This window comes from Oxyura jamaicensis, chromosome 1, assembly GCF_011077185.1.
Source record: "Oxyura jamaicensis isolate SHBP4307 breed ruddy duck chromosome 1, BPBGC_Ojam_1.0, whole genome shotgun sequence".
NCBI lineage: Eukaryota > Metazoa > Chordata > Aves > Anseriformes > Anatidae > Oxyura > Oxyura jamaicensis.
The window spans coordinates 95,513,091-95,538,955 of record NC_048893.1 but is presented as its reverse complement, the minus strand read 5'-3'; the positions used below and the strand labels follow the sequence as shown (position 1 = coordinate 95,538,955).

At 48.6% G+C, this 25,865-nt stretch overlaps 1 protein-coding gene across 2 annotated transcripts; it reads right to left on the bottom strand.

The window, feature by feature from the left end:
- Positions 1-2,799: 2,799 nt before the first annotated feature.
- CD80 (CD80 molecule) lies at positions 2,800-25,176 on the bottom strand. Of its 2 annotated transcripts, none has more exons than XM_035315287.1 (6): positions 17,542-17,676; positions 13,729-14,070; positions 10,922-11,203; positions 8,803-8,928; positions 5,895-6,018; positions 2,800-4,229 (listed from the first exon to the last, which is right to left on the bottom strand). In XM_035315287.1, exons 1-5 carry the CDS (start codon positions 17,591-17,593, stop codon positions 5,912-5,914), a joined length of 909 nt encoding a protein of 302 aa, XP_035171178.1. In that variant the 5' UTR covers positions 17,594-17,676; the 3' UTR covers positions 2,800-4,229; positions 5,895-5,911. The 2 variants fall into 2 exon arrangements, with proteins under 2 accessions (XP_035171178.1, XP_035171177.1); XM_035315286.1 differs by lacking the exon at positions 17,542-17,676 and adding an exon at positions 24,805-25,176 and having other exon boundaries at positions 2,802-4,229.
- Positions 25,177-25,865: the final 689 nt, after the last annotated feature.

Below are 25,865 nucleotides of genomic sequence, written 5' to 3'. Positions count from 1 at the left end.
AACCGTTAAGTCATTCACCTGTGAGTAGGGCTGAAGATAGTTCATCAATGGCCCGCACCAAGAAGGGCCGGGTGGCCTACCGACATTTCCCTCAAAGCAGAAGAAGGTCAGAGTCCTCATCCCTTTTTTTTGTTGGGGTTTTTCTCCTATTAAAGAGAATTACACGCAGGCAGGGGGGTTCAGGTCTCCTTCCCACCTGCTGTTGCACATGAATGCTTTCCTCTGTTACAGCTAATTACTGCTGAAATACGAACAGTTGATTTCACAGAGTGTATTCCACCCACCCAAAACAAATTTTTGGCACAGCTTGCTTCCAAGAAGGTGTTGTGCTTCCTAACTTCTGAAATGATAATTTTATTTCTTTTAAACACAGTGTAGTTCATTTTTTCCATCGAAGAAGTGCATATGTTTCAGGGTTTTCATCACCCAGCTTTGATTTCCCTTTTCTGTGTAAGTGAAGGATCTGAAGAAGCGAGCTATGGATAGGTCTCTGCCTCTTCTGGTTTTAAACTCCGTGTACATTGGTGTGATTATCCTCTGCCCCCTCAAAAGACAAAATAGGCCCTTCTGAGTCACATTTTGCCATTGTAGTTAAACAGGAATGTTTTGTCTTTGTTCTTTTTTTTTCTCTTTTACATCCCCACCCAGTATCCCACCCATTTTACTGTCTGTACCGCAGTTCTCATGACATTTAGCTGTGTCATTGCTCAGTTTTTCTCTGTGCCTCTTTCAGTGGCTATTGGATGCGATATCTAAGGAATACTAATTTTCTTGTGTCTGACCATTGATGAGGGATGTTCCTCCTTGGAAGAGCAGTCAGAGACAAGATGTAGCAGTCCTGTGTGTTTTTTTGTCTCCATGTAAAGAAGGAAGGGTGCTAGATGTCCTTACGTGGCCCTTTAGCAAGGGGAAGCACAGACTTTTCATCTACATTCAACTCAAGATTGGCAGCCATTTTTTTGTTGTTTCCTGCTAAAGGTAGTTCCTCATTTCTTGTACTCAAAGTCACTGTCCAGATTGTGGGAAGAGTTAGTTCAGCGTGCTCCTCAAACACGAACATAAGGCCTTCCTCACCCCCCACCTCCGGAAAAGCACCATGCAGAAGTTATCGGTCGGCCACTTGCAGGGTAGGTAACACAAGTAGCAGGGATGTAGTAGGAACATTTTACACCAGATTTTGCTTTTGCAGAGAAACTCTCTTTTTGGGGGGGAGAAAAGAAAGACCTGCTGCACAGCTAAGCTCCTCAGTTAATCCCTGGCAGATCCACAAACATGAGGTGTGTGAAAGTTAGGAGCTGGGTTGCTGACTGCTCTTCTGCCATCGCTGTTGAGCACACCGAGCAGAGCTGGGTCTTGATGCCAGCTGGAGCCAGTGTAACAGCTTCATCAGCCAGCTGCATCGCCTGCCTTGGTGCCACACGGCCCACGCTTTTAGTACCTGTGACATGGTGGATGGGGCTCGTGTGAATAATTGAAAGGCTCTACCACTTCCCAGGATGTAGAACAGACATCTTTTATTACCGAGGAAAGGACACCGAGTTCACCGTTTCGCTTTTAATACAATTAAAGGAGAAACCCTGGAAAAAAAACGTTATATACAAAATACCTGCAATAAACAGAGCAGCTCACCTGGTACAACGACCCAGATATAAAGCTGAAAAGGTCTCATGGAAACCATTTGTGTGCAATTCACTGAATACAGCATAAAGCAATAGAAAACATGTTTCATAATGTAAGTGCTTAAGGAAAAAAATAAACCAAACAACCTGCCCATCAAGAGTATAAAAACAAACTGATGCTAGACATATTTGTCAGTGAAGGTTTTTGTTTCCTTTTTAAGGAGTTATTTAAAGTGTCAGTGGAGTCTGGTGTGATGTAGAAAGGTTTGGCACTGTGCAAACGACAAACCCTTCTGCAGAGGCCTGTGCTATCAGCCAGGAGCAGAAGTAGAGCATGGGACGGTCGGAGGGAAGACGCTGTGCGGGTACCGCTGTCAGAGCTGCAGAGTGGTCGGCAAGGTGGAAACGTTGGAAATGATGGAAATTAAAAAGAGGATGTTAGCCTGCAAGAAGCTGGTAGTTTGTGCTGGGAAGAACAAATGCAGGCTGAAAGAAATGGAAACATGAAAAGCACAAGACTTCATTTCCCTTGCAGCCTTCCTGTGATAAGGTCAGGTTGCCTTTTTGGTAGCACTGCCTTCTGTGCCGCTCCTGTCCTGCCTGCAACTAGAGTGCACACGTGCAAAGAACACTGGTTCCTTGTCATCTACTGAGGTCCTTGTGGCAAGCTTATCTCCTTTTATCTGTCAAAAACCCCTCAGTACAAATGTTCTGAAGTTCCCATTTCACTTCATAGAATGGGAAGATGGAAAAATGCTGATGGGGCAGCATGACTCTGCAGGAGTAGAAACGGAGCAGTGTCTTATTTTTCACTAGTGACTTGCCCTGATCCTTTAGCCTCTCACAGCTCAAGCCTCTGTAAACTGCTGTTAGCGCTCCTGCTTCCTCCAGCAATTTTTCTCTCAGTATTTACCTGCTAGAAGTAAGTGAAATTAGTATTTCTGTGCTGTGTCCTAGCAAGATAAACAGCTCAAGCAACAAAACATCCCACAAAGATGATGGAGTGGCGCTTTCAGACTTTGGTCTACCCCACTAAAATATGTACATGGATGAAGCAATAAGGTAACAGGTGCAGCTTGCAGCAGGACAGAACAGGAGAAAACAAAACAACACTGTCATACTCGGGTATCAGTTAGTAGGTTAGTACGCGTAGTTGTATGCAAACAAACAAGGCAAACCCGTTGTACTCAGGTATGAGTATGAGTTAGGTTAGTATGCATAGTTAGTATGCATACTCAGGAGTATGAGTTCTCTGAGTTAGGTTACTATGTATGGTTGCTTAGGAAGCTTGCTGGGGCTTGGGGTTTTCTCCTCTTTTCCCCTCAAAATGAGAAACCTGTTTTTCCTACACAGTAGGCAAGAATATCACCCAGATCAGATGAGTCCTATCCCATGTTAGCATCCTGCAGGGAACTTCCTTCAAGTCCTGGCTGAGTAGAGAGAACGCTGACAGAAAGCAGCAGCATTCAAAGCAAAGTAAATCCCTATGTCACTATGAGAGACTTCCCCTCCCCCCAAAATTGAGACCCTACCCTAACAACTATTGCTAGGCAAATATACAAACACAGGCAGACCCGTATTTATGGAGCAAGGCCCTGACTTAAGTTTCATTCCTGTAGGTACATGTAAGTTAGCCGCTGAGTGTTACAGACACTTAATTTGGGCTTTACAACAAGTGCAGGTAGGAAGCATATAAAACAAGCGTATAAGAGCTTGTATACGTGTGCACACGCGTGTGCTAACGTGCACCACCACCAGTGGGGTGGACTGTATCCCATGTGCCCCTGTAACCGAGTCATTTAATGGAGGAGCTGTGTCTTCGTACCTGGGTTGGCAGGGCCATCCTTTCAGGGGAGAAAGGTTATGAGAACTTGTGCCACTGCTGTAGGTAAGCAATATTAGTTAGCTGTTAGGTGTGCCGTCAGTATCTGTCATTCCCTACAAAGTCTCACAGCGCTGAAAATAAGCATGAGGTGTATATTTCCACCTCGAGGTGCTTTTTCTTGAAAAGTGTGTGCATTATTGCCTCTTTGGGGAAGAAGGAATATCGTATCGCATATCCGTAATGGTCGAGTCTAAATCCAGACTCGTCTGGCACAAAGAACAGTACTGGCAAATACCGTAGCGAGGCTGAATATAAAAAGTTGTAGCTGCTCTCAGTTGCACCGCGGAGGTGCAGCTTGACTTGAGATTGTGTGGTGGGGTCTGGGGCCAGCTCTGCATTACTAAAGGGGCAGGTGGATGGGGGCTACCTTCTAGGTCTCTGCAGGCCCCTTGATTTTCGTAGAGGCAACGTCAGAGTATCCCAAACTCGTGCACTGGCATGCTGGAGCAGCACAATGCTGACGGCATTCTTCTTCTACCTGTTGTAGCAACATGGGGGGTCCTCCCAGCTGGAATTCCAGTGACCCCATTGTAACAGGACCACCCCACAGCTTCTGTGGTGTAGGTGGGTTTTTGTATTCGGTCACAAAAGATTATGCTGTCCGTCTTCTTGAGCAATTTTTTCTACTGCTGTCATCCCCTTCCAGAGAGCCAAAGGGTCAACGCAATAAGCATTGCTGTAGAGAACGGTGGGGGCTGCAGTGCAGAATACACAGGATAAGAAACCTGGGGGACACAAAAAAAGAACACTTTACTGATTTGACTCAGAAGTCAAAATGTTGCAGACAAGAAAAACTGGGATCACCTGCTATAGTCCACAAGAGGGCTCCTGTTACAGTAAAAACAGCTGGTCAGAACTAGACAGCTCAATGTGGGTCCTACAGTGAGCTACAGACTGGCTCAGCACCTGCTTGCTGTGAAAACCTGTGGACCGTACAGAGGTGCCATCCCTCAGCGAAGAGAGGGTGACTAATGAATGTGCTGCCCTATTTAAGCAGCAATAGGACATGGCTCAGTGCATCACAAAGTTACGAGATTACAGTCTGCCACTGAGGAAGCAATACGTTGCCCTGATGTATAGCTTCCATCCCTGTCCGCAGACAGCAGCTGTTCCAGTCAATGGAGTTGGGAAATAACAGCGGCTTACCAAAAAAAAAAAAAAATAAAACGTGGAAAACTTTTTTTAACAAAAGAGGAATGTGGCAGAATGGATTTATCCAGTAGGTGAACTCCCACCCATGAACAGCACTCACAAAACCCCCCAGGATTCATGCTAACCAAGGTTTTAGTATCTGTTCCAGATAGGGCCTTCCCCCGAGGAAAATATGAGTGGGTGGTCAAGTTTGGAAATGAGAAGAGTGGCCTGAATGATAGTTTCCCCTTCTTTCCGTCTCAAAAATTCGAAGCCTTTAGATTACTGCAACGCAGCGTGACAAATTCATGACTTCTAGGACTCTACATCTGTTACTCTATGGCATCACCCTGGCAATTCAGCATGCTGGGGGGAGAGCAAGAAATACAGTCACCTGGATAACAAGACAAGTAGTAACAGTTAGCTGTTCATCTTTCCTCAAGCCTTCTGATTTGGAAAACATGTTTTTGGAGGACACAGCCCTGAACACTGCTGAGTTTTCAAACCAAAGTGTATACAGTGCTTTGTAGTCGTAAACCCTCGGTAAGCCACACTGTTCCCCAGCCATTCCTGTACCATCCTTTACAACACCTCATAACAAATGTAACTGCTTTTAATATTACCGTTTAGTATTAGTTAGGGTTTTAATATTAGTGGTTTCTGGGCAGTCTTAGAGGGGAACAGCAGGTGATATGCTACTCGCAAATGAGTCCAATAGGACAGAAACTAAAAGATCCCAGTTCTTAGCTGGGAGGCCCTTAAAATGTGGGGATCCCCCCAGTGGCAGGGGATCACTGCAAATCCCAGTAGACAGATGATCTTGCTACAAGCCCACCTCTCAGATATTAGCCAGCTTCCTTAGACAGTTCCAGAGGAGACACTAACAGTCAAATTTGACAAAGGTTCCTTTTCTTCTAACTCTCTTCACCCCCTCTAGTCCCTAAAAAAATTTGTTAATTACAGAAATGAATGCCACAAAAACTTGTGTAACACCCACGCAGGGCCCATTCCAGAGAGAAAGGCAGTAGACCAGGAGGTCCTCTTAACATTTTTCACTAGATTAATTTCTAGAAGGCAATGCCCCACAAGCAGCATGAGCCTCATCCCATGGCTGGGAAATACCACGGGTCTGAACTGGTGGTAGGGTCCTACCACTTTTATGCTAAGGTGCACACTCATATCAAAACCATGCACGGTTTTGTGAGCTAACATTGCATGAGAATCTGTTTTGCCAAGAGAGGAGTGGTGAACAAAATTACCTGCAAATGTGATCTGGTCATAGTGATGATGTTTCAGATGTCATTTTAGAGATCGTGGGTGGCTTCATACTTTCCTTCTCATCCTCTTCCATTGAATCTTGATTCTTAGAACAATGAAAACAGGCTGAAAGAGAAGATTCCTCATTAGCACTTGGAATTTGAAGTTCATTGCCATATGGGGAAGAACTTCTTTACTGTGAGGATGACAGAGCACTAGAACAGGCTGCCCAGAGAAGTTGTGGAGTCTCCTTCTTTAGAGATACCCAAAACCTGCCTGGATGCGATCCTGTGTAACGTGCTCTAGGTGACCCTGCTTGAGCAGGGGGGTTGGACCGGTGATCTCTGGAGGTCCCTTCCAACCTCAGCCATTCTGTGATTCTTTGAACTGCTGATCAAAGTGTTTGATCTAAATGTCTTCTTCAAGAAAGTAAAGCAAAGAAAAGAAGTCTTTTAAATCTAGTTATGTCTATTTTTCCTTGGTAGGGCTCATCACTGCAGTACATCTGAATATTGTTAGCCCACAGACATCATCCGATCTGATAGAAGGGCCCATTATAAAGAGATGTTACCTATATAGTGTCATATGGATAAAAATGTTCTCCTTAGCACAGAGCTAGAACTTCAGCCTGATACAAAGACAGGTTGCCACATGCTAAGATAATGTTAGTAGGGAAATAATGGTGAAAGGTACATCTTACTAAATGCAGCTTACCAAACTCCTCAGATTAGGGGGTGTGAACCTCAACAAAGCACTTACATGTTTTGGTCACCACCACAATCACACATCTGAGAACCCTTATTTCCGTTTTGCTCTCTCTTTCTATTCCCTCCCACACTTCAGCTCCATGAAGCATGGCTTTTTGAGCTCAGAAGTGACGCTGAGCACCACGGCACCTCCTGGTCCAGCTTTCCCTATGTCAGTGCAGCAGAGGTACTCTCAGACCTATGCTGAGCTCCCACATTGTCTCTTGAAAGGTGATCTGCAGCAGCACCAGCGGGAAGCACTCTTAAGACAGGCATTTCCCTTCCCAGGCAGGTGGTAACACACAGCAGCGCCGAAGCGCAGCAAGCTGTACAAACTGGGAAGTTGGTTTGAAACGCTAGCTTTGGTTTCTTACATCTCGCACCCGGTCTGGAAAGTGACTGTGCCACCTGACTCGGCAGATCTGCTCCCTGTGTGTGTTAGGAGAATGGGACTAAAAAGGAAATGTGACTTTACACAGCTAAGTCTCCTGACAGTGCAGGTGATCTCATTCTACTGCATTGGTATGCTTCTTGCATCTACCTTAAAAGCAATCTGGTTTCTATATAAAAGGCTACCTCAGAATGCTAATAGCAGGGAACCTTTTAATTTCCATCCTGCGTTTATTTAGAGACAGATCTTTCAATTCCACTTCATTTTTTTCCATAATTAGAAGTTCACTGTCCATGCAGCTAACAGCACAGGCTGTTTGGTTGTGGTTTTCATGTTTTCCGCATGGTTACTGCTCACCCATCGACGTAGCTCCAGGGAAGAGCCAGCACTGGTGTTCAAGAGGGACGTGAGTGGGAAATGGGGAGGTGCACAGGTATGGGTAAGAGAAGGTTCCTGCTTTCCAGATGCTTCCTTTCGTGGTGATAAAATGCCAAAAAATAATCATCCCAGCCTGACGCAGTGGCCACATTGGTTTTTGGAAGGGTGTGGTTGGTGACGAGGGGAAGAGCATAGCAACACCACCTCCATGCCCTGACTTGGGAGTGACCTTGCTTGAAATTGTAGCAGAGGTAGCAGAAGAGAGGAACATGACAAACTTGCGTGTTCCCGAGTGAACCAAGTCCCTGTTGCCTAACAGATGACCTCTTTCCGGCAGGGGGATAGATACCGCTGTGACCATGATGAGCTGTGACGCTCATACTGGTGGCTTTTGGTTCAAGTGCACCGAACGTTGAGTGCTCTCGGTGTGGGATTCTTGTCTCCTGCCTCCACTTCCCCATAGACCTGACAGAGCTCAATTGGGTGATATTTATAGCATGTTGCACGGCCTTCTGTCTTCCTCCAGGACTGCTTTTCAAAGCTAACAGGGCACTGACAGGACATGTTCTGCTGTTGAGTTTCAGTACCGGCTGGGTGCCAATTTGCCTTTATAAATCCTTTAGAAGCCTACCCACATCTTGAGGGGCTTTCTGGCTAGGCCAGCTTAGACAACACTAGGAGCAACAGCTAACAGTTAAGATTTTTGAGCCAAAAACAAACAAACAAAAAATCTACACAGCTGCCACCTAACCCTGAGGTGCCTGAGATCCCCTTTGCTGTCAAAAAAGTCATGGACATCTCTTAAGTTACTGAAAACGTCGTAGCGCAGGACCGGGCACCTCACCTCTGCCCTTTCTGGACCAACAAAGAGGGCAAATCCATGTCTCCTGATTGCGGTTCTAAAAAGTGAGATGTTGCTGTACTCAAGTCCTTCCTGTGGCCTTAGCACTATGCACTTTTGTAACTTTGGCTCTGTGACTTTTCTGAGGGATTGTCCATATGGACAGATCGATCCCATTTTGAAACTGATACTGCTCAGCTGTATGTATGGCAATGACCAAGGTTCTTGGCATCTTCAAGCATCTTAATACATGAAAATGGACCTTTGTGAATCCAGCTCTGTATGCCCCTGTTCTTTGGAAATATACTGATCAGCTGACAAAACCCCCACCACCCCTGGGCAGCTAGTGCTGCGTGCACACAAAATATAGGAAAGTCCTGAGCTGGACTTAGGTTTTGTGACAGTAGATTGTGCATTAAAAAAAAAAAAAAAAGGAAATGAGAAGTAGGTACAAAAATACCTAGTGTGTCAGTACCGTTTCTATAAATGTGTATTTTACATAGATACTCCATAAACAGTAAGGGACTGTTTCTAGATAAAGGAGCTATACTTACCATGCCTTGGGAAGTATCTTGCTGCTAGGGTGATAGCCAAAAGAAAGATGATAAAGATGATACTTGTAGCAGTAATGACATTATAGGATGGAGGCATGGTAGGGGCAATGCAGTCATTTGTTTTTGCTGAGACAGAAGAAACAAAACATAAGTAAAGGGCCCAACAACATTCTGTCATTTTCATGTAAGAGCAGGTATATGAATTTTGGTGGTTCTGGCCAAATCCTAACTGGGATATCCAACCAGGGATATTCAGCACATATTCAATAAACAAACAGGCAAAGCTGGCACCTAACACGTAGAGGACCTCCCATTCCCCCATGTTTGCTTTTTGCTGAAATTATAACACATCCACAGCATCCAGCATGCTGGGTCTCTGTGCAGAGCAGGACTGAGGCAGGCTCATAAGCTCCTTTAAAGAAACTGGTTAGGCTTGGTGGAAAAGCCTGAGCCCATATCCAGGAAGTTTTCGTTCTCAGAGGTACTCTGCAGTTTTTCTTACCGCTTTTACCTGATTTATGCCTATTTTTCCCCTCTGAATTCTCAGGTGATGGAAAATAAGATGTATTTAATAGACTGGAGATGTCAGTACCATCAGGGAAGGAAAAGGGGTTGGGGACAGAGTTTCAGTGATCAGCATCTTTTTGCTTCTCACCACTGGAGATAACTGTTCTGCTACTTGGAAATGAGAGTAGGTAACAGGCCATTCATGTAGGATACCAGACAACCCTAATCCAATGGAAAGGACACACTAGGTACATGTTCATGGTCTTCAGATTTTCATCTTCTGCTTCTAGTGCAATTAAGCTTCATTCAACTCCTAAGACCCTAGCCTGATCCACTGTACAATCTGGCCCACATGCCCTCCACTGTAGGTTTTGCCTCCTGCGTTCACCAGAAGCTATATTTATTCTGTCTAGAACTCTATGTTCATGGAAAACTCGTTTGGCAGACTATTTGCATTGTACCAAAGTGGGACTGGTTGCACTTCTTAAAAGCCAAAAGGCAGGGTTTTTGTGGCTGCTGTTCTCATTGCTGATTGCTTCCTTTTCTGAGAACGTGACGAAAGTGTATTGTTATTACTACTTTTTTTTTTGTTGCTCTCCTTTTCTATGCAGTATGATATTTGTAACCTTCTTCTATTATGATCTCTAGGGAGATTATGCGCTACATCCAGTAATAACCAAAATTCATAAAGCACTAGTTTCTGGCATTCGTCCTGAAGCTGAATGGCACCTCTCCTCATGAGCCCCTTTGATTTTAGTAAGATTGATGAATAAGGTACAATTCCCTAGGAAAAACAACAGCACTTCTCTAGTTTCCCTTGAAGATGCCTGTATCTCTACAGTGAAACCATCGGACCCAGAGACATATTTTAAAATACTTTTTTCTGGTAACAGCATTAAAAAAAAAAAAACAATCCTTTTGGCTTTAAGAATTTTATTGCATTCTCTTTCTACTGCAAAAACATGTGGACTGTAGCATGCTGCCTTGCCTCATGCTGTTTCCACTTGTCCCTCAAGTTTTTCAAGGCATACACTTACCTATTATTTTATCACTTTTAAGCCAAGCACAAGCAATTTTATCTGTATGACTTAACCCTATATTTGATATACATATGAAAGCAGAATTTTGTCTAGACCACAGCTGATGGTTTCTGTCACTAAAGCAAGAACAAACACGCTTGTTAAATGAGGAAATTGTAAGCACAGCCCGTGGCGTTTGAGGCGCACACGTTTCTCAAGTCCCTCCATTCAGATGCCTGGTCTGTGTCACAGAGCTGGCAACAAGACTGTGCTGGTGCAGAGAGGCACTGAATGGAGTCGATCCCAACCTGTGGGAGCCACTGAGGCTCTGAGATCCGGCTGCCCTGTCAGCCCAGCTGTGGCCCACAACAGAGCGGCAGGAAGCCAGAGCCATGTCTGCTCCCCAGCCACAGTCATAACTGCTCTCCCATCCCTGCTGTCTTAGAGCCATGGAAATATTTTAGCATGCAGCTCACAGGTGGGATTGTTGGTCATCCTTGCATGAACAGATATACAAACATCTACCGCTTTCTCAAAGAGGCAAATCAGCAGGTTCAGCAAAGCATTTTTGTAATACAATTATGGAAACCTACTTAGAAGCAAACTGGTGGACTTGACAAAGCCATTGTATTCAACGGAGCAAGTGAGGTTGATGTCCTTGGTCACGTTGAGATGCAGTTTCCCAGTGACATTGTATGGGCTGAGGCTGGACTCAGACACCCAGGTGGTATTCCAGACCAGGGACCCGTTGTTGAAGACTCCAGAGATTTTGGGTTTGGGGAAACCTCCATGAGAAGAACACGTTACCACCATCTCCGTTGATTCACAAGTAGTATTAATGACATTTGACGTTATGTTTGGCTCACTGAAGTCAGCTGAAGAAAGAAAGATGGAGAAACCATTCTGTCAGATTCCCCGCAGTCCTGATCACCCATGGTAAAAGCAAAGACTCCCCCATGGGACACACTCCCTCTGTTTGGCCCTTCTTGTGCCCTAGCATTCTCCCCCCAGGTCTTGACAGGATATAGCGCTGACCTTTGCTTCTTCTCTTTCCTGATCACTACCCCAGCTGTCACAAACTTTGTGATGCCACCTCTCCAGTGCTGCTGTTTCTCTCTACATACAGCAGTTTGTGGAGCAACAGTCATAAAATGGGACTGAATATGAAGCAGTGGAACAAAAATCTGCATTAGAGGCAATGGCAGACTATTTCCTCCCCCACCCAGCTCTGCCCTGTCCTTTCCCACCCTGGAGCTCACAGAGGGTCCATCACGTTGGCCTCTCAGCCAGGACGGCCAGCACCAGAATAAATTATAGTTTATGAGAGCCCCCAGAAGGCCCAGCTGAGAGCAAGACCCAGTCATACTGCTAATTGCAAAAACGCATAGCAGTCCTTAGGTCCTCCTCTGAAGGCCGCAGACTGTGTTCCCACCAGACTTTTTTGGCATTGCCAAAATTGGTTTTTGGAGCCTTCCCACCCACACGGCTTGTTCCACGCATCTGCTTTAGATGTATCAGTGCAAGTGTTTCGGAGGCTTCATGGTGAAATAGGTGAGAAAACAGGTATGGGTGAAGGTGGAGAAAAAGGTGGTTTCATTGTTAGCCTGGATCCCTTTGCCAGTCTGGTTCATTGCATGACTAAACAGTTGCATCAGCACTACTGGGGATGCCCACAGGTTGCAATAAATAGCCTAGGCGGAGGCAAAAGGTGGCACGGGGACTATTTAAGGCAGCTCTTCCACGGGACAAAACCTCTGCAGGACCACAGATTTGGCAAGACAGGGACCAGTCAGAAGCAGCAGTGCAACATGTGGCTTCCTGGTGGGTGTGCATCCACCAGTACCACTGCTTCCAAAGGGACCAAACTGCCTCTCCCCCTCTCCCACCCCTGCCAGCTCCAAGCCCACAGCCTGCGCACTCCCTACAGCCCCAGCCATGGCCAGGCTATGCAGAGAGCTACAGCACTTGCTTATCTCACTGCAAAACAGCCCTTTTTGGAGCAGCTACGCTTGTGTCTGCAGTTGTTCTCTGCCTGACTCACCCTTTGGCCACATGACTGACAGGACCTGCAGAAGGCAGAGGGCAGCGTACAAAGGCAAGGAAATGGGAAACGGTCCCTTATAGTCGTAGCGTGTCTTCTATGGCCTAAGCTGACCATGAAACCATAGTCTAGACTACCAAGCAACTAGTGAAATAGACTTGATCAACATTGCATAGCCAACTAGTGGCAGACAAAAACCCAACTCTCCTTCCAGGCCCGCTGTTGAGCAATACACCGTTGACATCCAGTTTGACATCTGGAAAGTCCCTTCAAACCTCCCAGTCTGCTTCACCAAAGCTCCCTGATCAGTCATCAGGGCATAACACTGCTCCACCTCTCGCTCAGGGTAGCCTGACTCCAGCTGTGGCAAAGGGAGCTTTCCCTTTGCTAGTTCACACAATAACTGATCCCCTCAACAATACTTTCCTCCACTGCTAGAGAGGGTTCCAGCAGCACAATTCCATTTTTTACTTATTGATTCCCAAAAGGATCACTTAATTTGTCTCATTGCATGTATGTCCAACTTCCATTCACCCAAGTAGGCAGGCAGTGGCCAAACCTTAAGAACTTGTGGTGGTTTTTTTTTTTTTTTTTTTTTTTTTTCTCTGACAAATATTCATTCAAGGTAGGGAATTCTCATTCAGTGGTTGTCTGGAGGACTTCTGGAACTCTGCTGCTAAAGGTATTCAAATGTGTTTAAATATATATACACACACGTTAACAGTATCTCTGCTCTTGGTTGAAACCAACCACCACAAAAACAGTGGCGCAAGTGGAAAATAATGTCAACGGAACTTTCTGCAGCCTCCAATAACAGATTCAGATTCGTTTTGAGCAAAGGAACTTGGGTTTTGCCTTTGAGGTAGAAAGCCTCAAGTCTCCAGCCTCAGGCTGTGGAGCTGCTGTGCAGCCTGTGCGCGGGCCAGCCCCACAGGGGATGCTGCTGAGGCCATGGAGAAGCAGCACCACCCTGCTCCACCTTTGGCTTGGGTGCTTCCCATGCAACGAGGGTCTCAGCCTTGCCTAAAAGACAGCAGGGGGCAGAGGTGGCCCAGGACACCCACTGGGAGGTGTCCTGGGAGAGGGCCTTTCCCAAGAGGGAGTCATCAAGGGGAGGATGGTGGGGTGGGGTGGTGGTGGGAGAGGAAAGGCCGATTTTCTGTATCTCGAGTGGCTTTGGAAAGATGGGAGGGAGCTGCTAGAAGGGAAATACAGGGGACTTAACAGACTTTCTGGTGCTCTTTTAGGCTTCCTGATGAAAGGCTATCTGCTACACTGTTATTAAAGCTTCAAGGAGTGTCCTTTTCCCCTAGGGGCTGGTGCCAGAAAGCCTCAGGTGCAGGGAGGCAGCCCACCTACCTGTAACAGAGAGGGACACGGGCGCATCACACAAAACGCGGGGTGAAAAGTCATGTGAAAATCTGAAGTGCTGAACCACACACTGGTAAGTGCCATTGTCCAGGATTTCCACAGGGGAGATCCACAGGGTGAGGTTCTTGCTGTCCAGCTCTGTCCGGTTCTTGTACTGGTCGTGATCTGAGATCTTCTCCCCCTTCGAGTAGGCCAGCACCACCTCCTTGGTGTTCTTCTGCCAGTAGACCCGGTAGTTGCGCAGGCTTTCCGAGCTGGGAATTTCGTGGCAACAAGGCAGGCCGACTTTCTCCCCGACTTTGCTCTTGACTTCCTTCGGCAGCGCGCAGTCTGTTTGGGAGGCAAACAAAAGGCAGTGAGACAGGGGTGCAGCCCTGGGGCAGGACCTGCCGTGGAGAACTCACCTATCTCGGCTGTCTGCACCCCCCTTATCTACCTTGCTCCTCTACCCACCTACAACTTCAGCTCCCCTTGAGGGGAAGACTACCTTGGCAGTGCCTTTTTGTGCGATGCTCCAGTCCTTCTTAGGATCCTGAGCCAGTGGCCACACAAGGATTTCAGTGTGTATTACCAAAGGCAAAGGCAGCAGACTTACTTGCCTGAAAATACATTTTGGTGGCACTTTCAACACCAAACTTCAGAGTAAAGAGTTGCCATTATAGTAACAACAACACACAAACAGCCTTTTAAGATCCCAAAAGCTAGAAGCAGCCCTATGATAATAAGCTGTGGTTAGATCCACACTTTTATCATAATATTAGTGTGGTATTAGCAAGTAAACATTTTTTCCTAAAAACAAAATAATATTTTTGAAGGCCCATGGGCCTCCCTTGGGATTACCTGTAAAGCACCACACGTATTCCCAAACCCCCTCCTGGCACTCAGTGTACAGGTGTGCACCTTCAGTGACAAACTGGGACTCTTGCAAGAGGGAAATATGTACATTATTGCTAACCTTTGACCAAGTTGGCAGTAATCCCACTGCTTTGCATTACTACTGCCCTTCCTCTTTCCAGCGGGCACCGGTCTGCAGTCAACGCAAGGGAGCCGCCGAGCCAGAGGCTCCTGCAGCTGCTGGAAGAGCAACACAGAATTGGCATGCAGCCCTGCACAAGGCCAGGGCAGATGTGTCTGCCTTTGCCTGGGTCTGCGCAGCCTCCGGGATGGTGCTCATCCCCTGCACACCCTAGTCCAGAGGGCCGGGTTGTTCTGGGGTTGCCCTGCTTGCCTAGGCCCCACCGCCTTGGCGCTTATCTCCGGTAGAAGCGGGGAGACAAACCGACCCCTTGCACTCCACTGACTGACAGCAGAGAAATAAGGAATAAGCTGGGCGCAGAAAAGATTCAGACTCCCTCCACTTTCCCTGCAGAGCAGACCTCGAGAAACACATCTGAGAGATGCTGGGAGGGTCCTGAGCAGGGAGCGCTCCCCGAGTGCAGTGCCGACCACTGGCGGTAGTGGGTCTCAGTTTAGCAGTCCCGAGCCCTGACAGAGAGCCTGAGACAGAATGTGAAATGAGCTCCCACCCCGTCTCCCGCACAGCTCTCCCTGTCCCTCCTGCATGCTTCGTGCCAGCTTTGTCTCACCACTTTGCTCATCTTCCAAAGGGAACGAAGTGATAGTTTCAGTCACGATTTCCCCCCACCTGTACTTCCCCTTACAATGCATCTCAGGCATGGCTACAACCAGACCGGGGCAGATCACGGGCCCACTCAGCCCACTGACCTGTGGCAGAAAGCCACTGGCCCAAAAGGGTAGAACAAGCAGTTCTTGCACGCTGCACAGGATGAGACCTGGCATATGCCAACAACCTTTGGCGGTCACAAATTTAGGGGCTTCCTGACGTTGGCAGCTTACTGCTACTGCTGGAGCTATCTTCCACAAATAGGCCCTGCCCCTTCAGGAACACGTGTATATTTTTGGCTTCCGCAGCAAAACTCCCATGGCAGTGAGTTACATGGCTTGATTACATGCTGTGTGAAAAAGCATTTCCTTCTGGTTGCTCTAAAAGCAACCCATTTGGGACAGCGATTCTTGAAGTTCCTCCTGCTGTGCACTTGCATGTGTGTCTGTGTGTGTTTTTCCTCGACCACTTCTTTGCTTGTTCTCACAGTTCAGCTCTTACTATTGCTGGTGAGACCACCAGGAGCAGCCAGCAAAGCTTCGGGACTACGGATCCTGGTGATAACAACGCAGTCGAGTGTGTATTTTCTATTTTCTTTTGCAGCAATAGGGGAAGAGTAGGCGTACAGTAAATGTCAGTGAGACATCACATCATGAGTTGCATGAGGTTCTCCACGCCTTGCCCCAAAGAGTCTCCTTTGCAACCAAAAGGAGAACAAAAACCTCCTCGGCAGTACATGTGCAGGGGCTGGAAACTCCTGCTGATGTCACATCTACCCTTACAAGGCTCTGCACCCTTGAAACTGCAACCTGAATGCTGCAGGCCTGAAGGAACCAAAGTCCATGAAGAGTCATTCAGTCCCACAAAAGTCCCCTTTCACTTTAAAGGTGAACTGCAAAGCAAAAATGAAAACTCAGTTCTGTCCCATTTCTGCGCTGAATGCTCTCCATAACCAGGCTGCGGGGGAGGTATCCACCATGGAAATAATTTTTAATGACTTTTCTAGAAAAAGAAACAAACCACCCTCCTGCACCCAGCGAAGCCCACCCGCTCGCTGGGCACTCGCGTTACTCCTCCACTGGCAGCCCGCGGTGCTGAACCGAGGAAAGGGCTGACCAAAAAGCCAGAAAAGGTGTGTTTCATTCAAACTACTCCTAAACAGAACAGGGCTGATTAGAAGAGAAAGGTGAACTTAGAGGAAAAGCATCCTTCCTTGTTCGCTCTGAGACAGAGGGTGGAAAGGCTGTTGAGCTCACATTTTTTAAGAGGTCTTTAACAATCTTTAATTCTTAACAAAATCTTTAACTAGATTTCCCCCTTTCCTTCATCCCTCGCCACAGCCAGGTTTCAGAAATTCCCCTGGTCACAGAGAGCTCAGTTCTGCTGGCCAGGCGCACAGGAGAGCAGCTTGCCTCTGGGGCAGAGCGCTGCTGAGACATTTGGCTGTAAAAGGCAGCAAAAGACCACACGAGGCTTTAGAGGAGCAGTGTCGGGCTGCTGGAAACTTCAGTTAATTCCCTGGGAAAGGAGAGCCCAAAGCCATTCTCCTTCCCTTCTACTCACCACTTCTCTATCCTGCTGAGCCATTTTGACACGTTCTTCGGTCTTACCTTGTGTCACCTCGCTCCACACACAACCCACAAGGCAAGCCACACGGAGGGAAAGGTCCTTCGTGGTGGACACAGAGTCCCTTGCCCCTCCGCGGAAGCGGCGCATATGACAGTGCACCTGTACGATTTTCCAGCTGACACTTCTACAAAAAGCTCTGAAGCAGACTGTCAGGCTTTTATATTAGCTTAAAAATTGAGAAATTTTGAAAAGCTGAGTCTTTAAAGGACTGGACACTCTCTGTTGATCTTCTCTTTACCCCAGGAAAATTTACCAATGAGGGATCAGATTCTTTCAAAGACTTCCATGAAGATAAAGCTCAGCAAGCATCCTGTGCTACACTTGAACACTGGGAGAAATACTTTATATGTAAGCTAGCCCACACTGTGAATATTCTGAAAAGAGCCCAACAGATGCTCAGATAACTTGTGTCTGGAGACACTGGGACAAAATCGCTGCCTCACTCTGCCTTTCACTACAAAGACCCCATGAAATGAGAAAGACCGGATGAAACAGAGACAAGCAGGTGCTGGCAGCCCTCTTCAAAGAGGCTGGGACTGGCTACTAACCTGCACACGAGTGCCTAGGAAGCCTCCAAGGGTCCTGCTGCCCAAGCTTCATTTCAGCAGGCAGGGAGGTCTCAGCACACAAAGGAAGAAGGAATGCTCCTTTCTCCTTTTATAAACTCTAGCCCAGCCTTCGGTGATGAATTAATTACCGCTGCTATCCATCCTTCAGCTGCTCTGCACTGCTCTGGCAAAGCAAAGCAGCTGTGAACTGAGTTTGGTTAGCTGGCGTCACAGTGACCTTCTGGTAGGTCATGTTCACTTACTCATCCCAGATGCGGTGAGAGAGGAGGGTTAAGGGCATCCTGAAGAAAAGCTGCCACAGGCTTCATCTGGCAGCGGCTCCATTTAGTCTCATTTCCTTTCACGTGCTCACACTTGGCAAGTGTGCCCACAGCAGGGCAAAGCCGGGATTAATCCTACTTTACAATGTCGAGACAGGGAGAGGGGTCAAGGAGGTTTTTTAAAAGTTTGGCTCTGCTTAGTTTTGAGCCATAACTTGGGGGTGCCCTTCTCAGCAGTTTCAGCTGTGCTTCCTACCTTTGTGTGCTTCCATCCTCACAGCCACGCTCCTGCTGAACAAAACACCAACCTCGCTTTGCCCGGCCTTACACAGCTCGATTTGGCAACGGTGTTAGTGTCCCTGGCGTATCTGTGGACTTCTTGTGCCCCAGTCCTGCAGCCTTTATTCCATTTAATGCTATTTTTTTTTTTTTTAATATTTGTTTCTCCTTTAGAGGAGAAATCCTTGAAACCGCAAAGCAGCTGTGAAAAGCAGAGGAGACCTTTCTGCATCATCTGGGGATGGGCACTAAGCCCATTTTTTCCAGCAGGCTGTTAACCCAGGGCCGTAGTGATGACAAATCGGAAAGTATCAATCTTATTTGTCTCCCCAATGACACCTTGGTAAGAAGTTATGTGCTGTGGGCAACGCTTGCTTCAGAGAAGCTCACGTGGCTGTCCCAGCATGTGTGCTGTCAGGTGTGGGCTTGGTTTCCTGGACATGCACCACTCCCGTCAGGTCCTGCTGTGGCCTTCCTCCCTCTGACTAGAGTTGCATTGGCAGGTTCCTGACAAAAGCACCAGAAACTTGATTTCACTCCCTCTTGGTTATCCTTCTGCCATGAAAACCAGCCTTGAGACCAACCAACTTGAAAAACAAGGGGGTGAGTAGACGCTCTGCAACTGAGTCGCTGCTCTGACAAAAACCTGGCCTTGAAGAGAAAGAAACTCCACCAGTCATGAAAGCTTCCACGATCTGCAACTAGAAACTGAGAAGGCGAAAGGGAATCTGAAGTACTTTGGTGAAGGGGCTCACTGCAGCACTGGGGCAACTCCAGCCATCCGGTCCTGCCCCCCCCTGCTCCTGCCCTGCCCGAGTCCTGTTTCGGAACTTCTTGAGATAAAAATCTGCCGCTCTCTGAGTCACGAGTGCCTCGCGCTGGGACAAGCCCACCGCTCGGGTATGTCCAGTCTGCTTTGCTTATAAGATGATTAAGATTGCAACTCTTCACATCACAAGTCAGTTGGCAAATTTCTGATCTTGGTGCTAGCCAGGAGGTCACCTCCGAGCATGGAGCTGGAGAGAAGTCAAAGTACTTGGGGGGACTAAATCATTTCTTAATATCCTCCCCTGTGCTGCGGAGCCCTGTGCATGGATGTTGCTAGGGGAGGAAAGGAAGGAGGGCTTGCTTACCGCCCATGGGTGCATACCAGAAGGGAGGCTGGGGATGGGGACATTTCTGACTTGGGGAAAGGAGTGAAGGGAAGAGTCTTTCCAAGCCTTTCCCCTTTCTCTGTTCCCAGCACTGGGAGTGGGTGACCCAGCTAGAAGAAAAAGAGCAGGGGAAACACAAAATCTGGATGCCCTTGGAGGATTTGCATGTTTTAGTTCCTTTCAAGCTCAAATCCCTGCATCTGGCTCAGCACTCTTATGATTTCCCAGTTCGGGGCAGAAACTAGATGTGGCAGTTGTGTAAGACAGGCCTTTGGGGGAGATTTGTAGCACATGAAGACAAAAATAAATTTGTTATTTTATTTTTTATTTTGTCCCTTGCTGACTGGATCTCTTTGTACTTCCCCTATATTTATCTCCCAGCTGAAGATGTCCTCAGATCATTCTCCGAATTCCTCCAGCGCCCCTGCCATCAGTACTGCTGTCCTCACAGCAAACCTTTTGAAGTCAAGGTCCCCCCACTGCTTAAGGCCCCTGTTTTCTTCCGTGCTCGCTAAATCTCGCTGCCTCACATGCTCCCCACGTAGCCAGCCCCTCTTGAAACTAACAGGAGGTGAAAACGCCCAGTGACCAGGGAAACCAAGTATTACACCTCTCACGTAAGAATTGGAGAAATTGCAGGCCTGCCAGCCGTGACCCTGTCCACACACGGCAGTCCCTGCCCCGGCACTAACTCGGTGGCGCTCTGCGGGAGGTGAGCTTGTCATAGCCCCTCGGCTGGAGAAAGATTGAACAGCCTGGACAAAAGCGTCGCCTGGCAAACGGGTATTAAAGAGGCTGGCTAACAAAACCAGAACAGAGCGGCCCTGGGGTGTCTGAAAGCTGCAGAAACCACAGAGGGAGCGAAATGACACTTGGGCAGGGACCGCTCGGGCGCTGCAGGTAGCGGCCGGCAGCATCGCAGCTCGGGGCTCCCCGCCGGTGGCAAGCAGCGGCTGACGGCGAGGTCTGCTCGGGGAGCAGGGATGAAGTCCTGGTCTGTCAGGCACATAAAACTACACTGGAGGGTACCTGGTATGGAGAGAGCTCAGCAATGCACAGAGGGACCGGCCTGGATGGTCTTTTCTAGCTTTTTGTATGACACGAGGGCATTTGGGGCACGGACGCCTTTTGAGCACAGTGTAGCTAGAGGTGCCACCCAGCAGTCAGCAATTTTATTTTCAGTCAGGGAGTCCCCTGGGACGAATGATATTTTAAAAGCATAACAGTGAAAAAGCAGAAGCAGAGCCCGTGGCATTTCCGCGTTGGGAAAGATTTACATATTCTCAAATGACCTCCTGAGACTCCTGATATTGATGCCCCTCCAAGGGGACAGAATGGCTACAATTCGACATAAAGTTCATATCCTTAAAACAAAACCAACTTCCTTTCGTCAGGCAAACAGATTTAAGTGTGTCTAACGCATCGGCCTTGCCACATCACGAAGAACACCGCGTTGAAGGCACGCGGTGCTTATGGGAGGAAACACGTTAGGAAGGATGGAGCGTTTCTCTGAGGGTGGAAATTCTCCTCCAGCCTGGCACAACTTCAGGGTGCAGCAGGGTGAAAGGGAAAAAAGGAAGCAAAAAGGATAAAAAAAAAAAAAGGAAAACAAAAATAAAAAGGAAAAAAGGGGAAAAAGGGAAACTCTGCCAGGTGCAGCGGGGAGAGGAGTAGGGTTTATGCCCTATTACTTACGCCACCAACCACGCCTGTAACTGGGGCTTGAGGCAGCACCGAGCAGGAGAGGTGTGAGGGCGTGCAGGGCAGCCACTTCTGCTGGTAGCCAACCTCAGCGTGCACAAATTTCAGCCCCAAACTTTGCATGTTTAAATGCAGGAATGTCTGACATCCACATCGTAAAAGGGCTACAAAGGCCTCGGGGATCCAAGAAATGCAAAAAACGTTTTGGCCACAGAGTAATGAGCTCACCGGCGGTATTTGTGTTCATTCTGATTTAACTGGAAAAAGGAAACAATGTGGGTGAAAGAAATGTTGCACGGCTAACTTTACAAACTCTGTATACGTGCATATAACTATAATTTGACTGTGTAGGAATTTCTCTTGTCTGTTCAATTTATTTTTTAACCCCCCAAAGAGCTCTCTCATTTTAAAAAAGCCAGAAATAGTGAAGCAGTCTGTAAGCAAAAGCAGGAGCCTGTAGATGGGTTTCTGTTTCTCCAGACAGGCTGTTACAGCAGGTTTCATTCTGGATAGACAGACAGACAGAGAAAGGAGTTCCTCAGTTCCGCTGCCATTGCTATTTAACTGAAGACATTTCTTTTCTGCGTATCTGGAATGGGGGGAGGAGACAGAAACTGGTCCAAAAAAAGAAAGAAAAAAAGCTGAAGACAGCAAGAGTGATAAGATAGAAACTCAATTTGCATCCAGTGTCAAAGTGGGCAAAGCTTGTACATAAAGAAAAATTTCTGTACCTCCACCTCCACCACGCAATCTGCCCTCAGCACAACTAGTACCGGAGCTGGCACGGAAATCAGCTGCGAAGCACCTGGAGCTTACTACTAGCTGCTTTTTGTTTGGGAGAGGCCGTGAAACAGGTAATCTTTCTTAATCTCAAGGTTCATTACCCCCTTCCAAAACCTAGCTCCACTCTGAGCACTTTATCGGTATTAACACGCGAGAGGGGATTCCCAGAGTGAGTTACTTGTGGGCAAACACTCGTTCGTGATGCCGAGGGAAGTGAATATTCCCCCCTCCCCTCCCCAGCTCTCCAATAACTCAGAAAAGCCGTAGGGATTTTCCTCAGAACTTCCCAAAAATTTCACGACTGGGAAGAAACCGAGAACGGGACTGCCTCCGGTCAGATGAAAAGACTCCAGGGAAGTCTAAAAGGGAATACTGCGTGGACGCAGGCCGGGGGCGGCTGCGTCCCTTCCACCAATGCCTACACCAGCTTTGTGCCCAGGGCACTGAAAGGCCATTGCGGGTGATTTCAAGCAATATTTTCCCATTATAACAACTGCAAATGGGGCTGGAGAACACGGCCATCCTGCGATTAGTAGGTGGGTGTCAAGGTGCAATGGCAGGAGAAAAGCAAGCCCATGAGGATACCAGCATTGCATCCAGACCATAAATAAGTAAGTCTGTGCTGTAATCAGGGATGTAATCAGGGCTGTTCTGCCCCTTTTCCACTGTGCTGAGATGGCAGGGCGTTTGTGCTCATCAGCATCTCCAGCAGCAGACGACATCTCAGGAGCAGCTCTAAATTACAATGATATTTCAGGGGGTCACCTCAGGTGAACGCGAAATTCACTGTAGGGGGAAACAAATCTAGGCAGCTTGGGCATGCATCATTTCCTATACAGCACAATCTTCAAGTCATCCTTTTTAATTAATCCCCACCTCAATGCCCGCTACTGCCACCATATCAAAATTCAGCCTAGCCTTCCCAATATTACCATTTTATGGACACACAGCATAGGGAGCGCACCCACTTTCACCCTCGCGTGCTCTTTGGCCTTTCAGAGCGCTGCAGCAGGAAGGTGTGCAAGCACCAGGACACCCGGGCTGAGCCCAAGGATGCATGATGTAGCCACAGGCTGTGGGTGCCCACTTCGTGCCGTGCCGTGGTGATCAGCAGTCCCAGACGAGGCTGGTTCTGAAGATGCTGGCCCTGGTGACGTGCTCAACAGTGCATGGGGAACTCACTGGCAGGGCCACGGCACGCTCTCAGGGCTTCACTGTTTTGCCACGAGAAGGTCTGAAGCCGGTCCTTGTGGTCCCTGTGGTGCCCTTGGGAAGGCATCGCCTAAAAGTCCCAGTGAAGCTTTTAAAACTGCTCATATGTGGGTACTGTACCATGAATTTTTAAGCGTCACTAATGCAGGAATACCTCTTTGGGGAGAGAAAGGTTGCAGGGTGTGCATGCGTGCATAGAGAGGGAGAAAGAAAGTGCATCGGCTGTGCTGCCCTCATCAGTCTGCCAAGCAACCCCCTCCCGAGGCACCAGGCCCCCCGCAGACTCATCGCATGGGAAGCATCTAACAATTACACCCCAAAAGCCGATGCAACACTTCCAAGATAGCTTTTTGCCCACTCTGCGTCTTGCCAAGTTAAACCCTGGAATTTTGAAATCAATCAGATTTATAGAAGTAACTCTGCTCAGCCGCAGGCTGACCAAAGCCTACCCTTTGTGTCTCCTGGCCCAGGCACCTCTCCCCACCTCTCACAGCTGATTCCCAGGCCCTCGGGGACATCATGCTGCTTACAGCCCCCTCACAGCTGCCACTTGCCCTTGCTGTCACCTGGGCACAACGTGGGGCCCGCAGCTTCCACACAGCGGGCAAGAACACTGCAGCTCTGCCTTCCTTCGGATTTGGTCCGAACGGGGCAGGGGGTTCAAAAGTTATAGGTGGGGGCCTGAGAAACAGAAGAAGAGACAGCCAGCAGGATGAACCAGCGTTCCCTTAGTAAACCATACCAAAAAAAGTACAGTAACTGCAGGGACTCCTGGTTTGCTAATATTGTCAAACCCCTATTTCCAGTACTGCTTATTAGCATCAAGTGGTATATCTGGCTGCTGTCCGCCTTTGGTCTTGGAATCAGCACCCCATCTAGAAAAACCGCAGGACTGGCGAATTATCGCCCGCTCCTTATTACATTAAAACACCAGCTCTTAAATTACAGAGGGAGAAGCAGTTCTGCACGTGGCAGGTTATTTGCCGACTGAAATACGGGCAAAACATGGCCCATGTCTGACATGTGCTTCGCAAGCTCAGAGGTCAGCGAAGGAGCGTGGGGGAAAGCATCAAGCAGAGATCTCACGAGGGGGGCCCGAGGCTGCCTTCTTCCCAGGCGAGCCCTGTGATTGCATCCCTGCTCAATTCTCCGAGTTTTGTTTTAAGATTCTGAGACTGAAAGTCAAAACGAAACTCAGCGGAGAGCATCAAATATCTCGTAGTTTCACAACACTACCATGAAAACCTCCTGATTCTGCATCACTTCATTTTTAATTGTTCAGGCCGGGTTTTCTCCCAGGTATTGCTAGCTGCCATGAAACACTAGGACCACCGGTAAGCACAGCCTGTTTCGCACCCGTAACAAATCCCAGCTCGGGAGTGAGCTTCGTGTGGTTTCAGGGTGAACATTTCACACAGCATCGAGGACTCAACCCTAAGCCTCTTGAGGTCGGGGCTATCTGTGATCTTTGGTGTGTTGTGGCCGGTTCTTGGGGACAGCCCTCGCTGTGCTCCGACACGGAGCTGTGCTGCCGGAGGGAGCCCCAGCATGCAGCAGCACAGCCCACCGCCCTGCCCTGTCTCCCATCCACAAACTCAATTTCAGCCAAAAAACTGCAGAAACCACCCCGCCGCAGGAGCCGGCAGCTCGCTCATCCCCTCGGGGCCGACATACCGCTTCCTCCCTGCCGGAGAGGCTGGGGGGTCCCACCGGGTGCTCCCGTGGGCATCAGCCACCCCGCCAACACCCTCCGTCCTCCCACCCGGGTGGGGAGACCGCCTGGCACCTCCAGCCTGGCAGCTGCAAGCATCTCCCTCGTGGGGCACGCCGCGGTGCCGGTTGTTTTTACTTACCCAAAGTAACAAGGTGAAGCACGACGAGCACGAGTCCGAGCCACCTCTTCAGCGGCCATCCGGCCATCACGGCCAGGCTCCCCATCTTCGTGTCGCGCTGGGCTGGCAGCCTCAGCACCCGCGAGCTCCCGACGCCTGCTGCCTCCCCAAAACCCCAACTCAAGTCACCTTCCCGCTCCGTCCCCGTCGCTGTGGGGCTTTGCCGGGCGAGCGAGGCCTCCCGGTGCCGCAGGGAGGAGGAGGCAGGGGCTCAGCACCGGGCCATGGGCACCCGGTGGCCGCTGGCCTCACCCAGGGACTTTGTCTCCCCGCCGGGGTGCTGGGGGAAGGCCGGGCGGCGCGCAGGCGCTGGGCCTGATAAGCCGCCTCACGCCCGCCCACGGCTTCCTCACAGGGCGTGTGTGAGGCCGAGCGCCCGCCGCCACGGCCCCGCCGCCCCGGGGCTCCCCCAGAAACAAAGGGCCGGGAGGCGTTAGGGCTTGGGAAGGAAGGAAAGGGCCCCCAAATAGGGCACGGGGCGTGGGATGACGTTGGGCTTCCCTTCCTGCCCCAGGGGAGGGCAGAGGGAGGTGAGGGCCATAGGGCCGTCCCGAGTCGGGGTCAGCTATCTCTTTCCTCGCTCTGCTTCTATCACTTTCTGATGCAAAGCACGTTTTCGATAAATGTCCCTCCTTGTGCCCAAACCCTCTGCAGGGGCGAGAGGTGTTGTTTCACTGAAGATGTTTTTGATGTACACCTTAGCTCAGCTCTGGTTTCCGAGCACTCGGGAAGCAAATCCTAAGCATCAAAACAGATGGCTTAGTACGTAAAAGCCCAAGTGAGTAAACGTGTGCTGAGCGATGTAGGTTTGTACAGATATAGTGCACCTGCCTATGGGAAAATAAAATGAACCCAGATATAGCATCAGGAGTTCTATTTAGAGCTAATAATCACAGTGAAAGGCTTAGACACTGATGGAAACCTGCCTTTCTTCAGGGAAAAAAATAATGTGCATACACAAAGCAATTAAAAGCAATTATTTAAATGAAGATTTCTGGCTTGCTGATTCAAATTACTTTGAT

What these genes read in the sequence shown, in the direction of transcription:
- CD80 (XM_035315286.1), bottom strand. Translation starts at nt 24,889, where the DNA reads ATGGGGAGCCTGGCCGTGATGGCCGGATGGCCGCTGAAGAGGTGGCTC. An exon ending in GTCCACCAGTTTGCTTCTAA is followed by an intron (nt 8,929 to 10,921) that starts GTAGGTTTCCAT and finishes CTTCTGTCTCAG; the next exon opens with CAAAAACAAATGACTGCATT. An exon ending in AAGATACTTCCCAAGGCATG is followed by an intron (nt 6,019 to 8,802) that starts GTAAGTATAGCT and finishes CTTCTCTTTCAG; the next exon opens with CCTGTTTTCATTGTTCTAAG.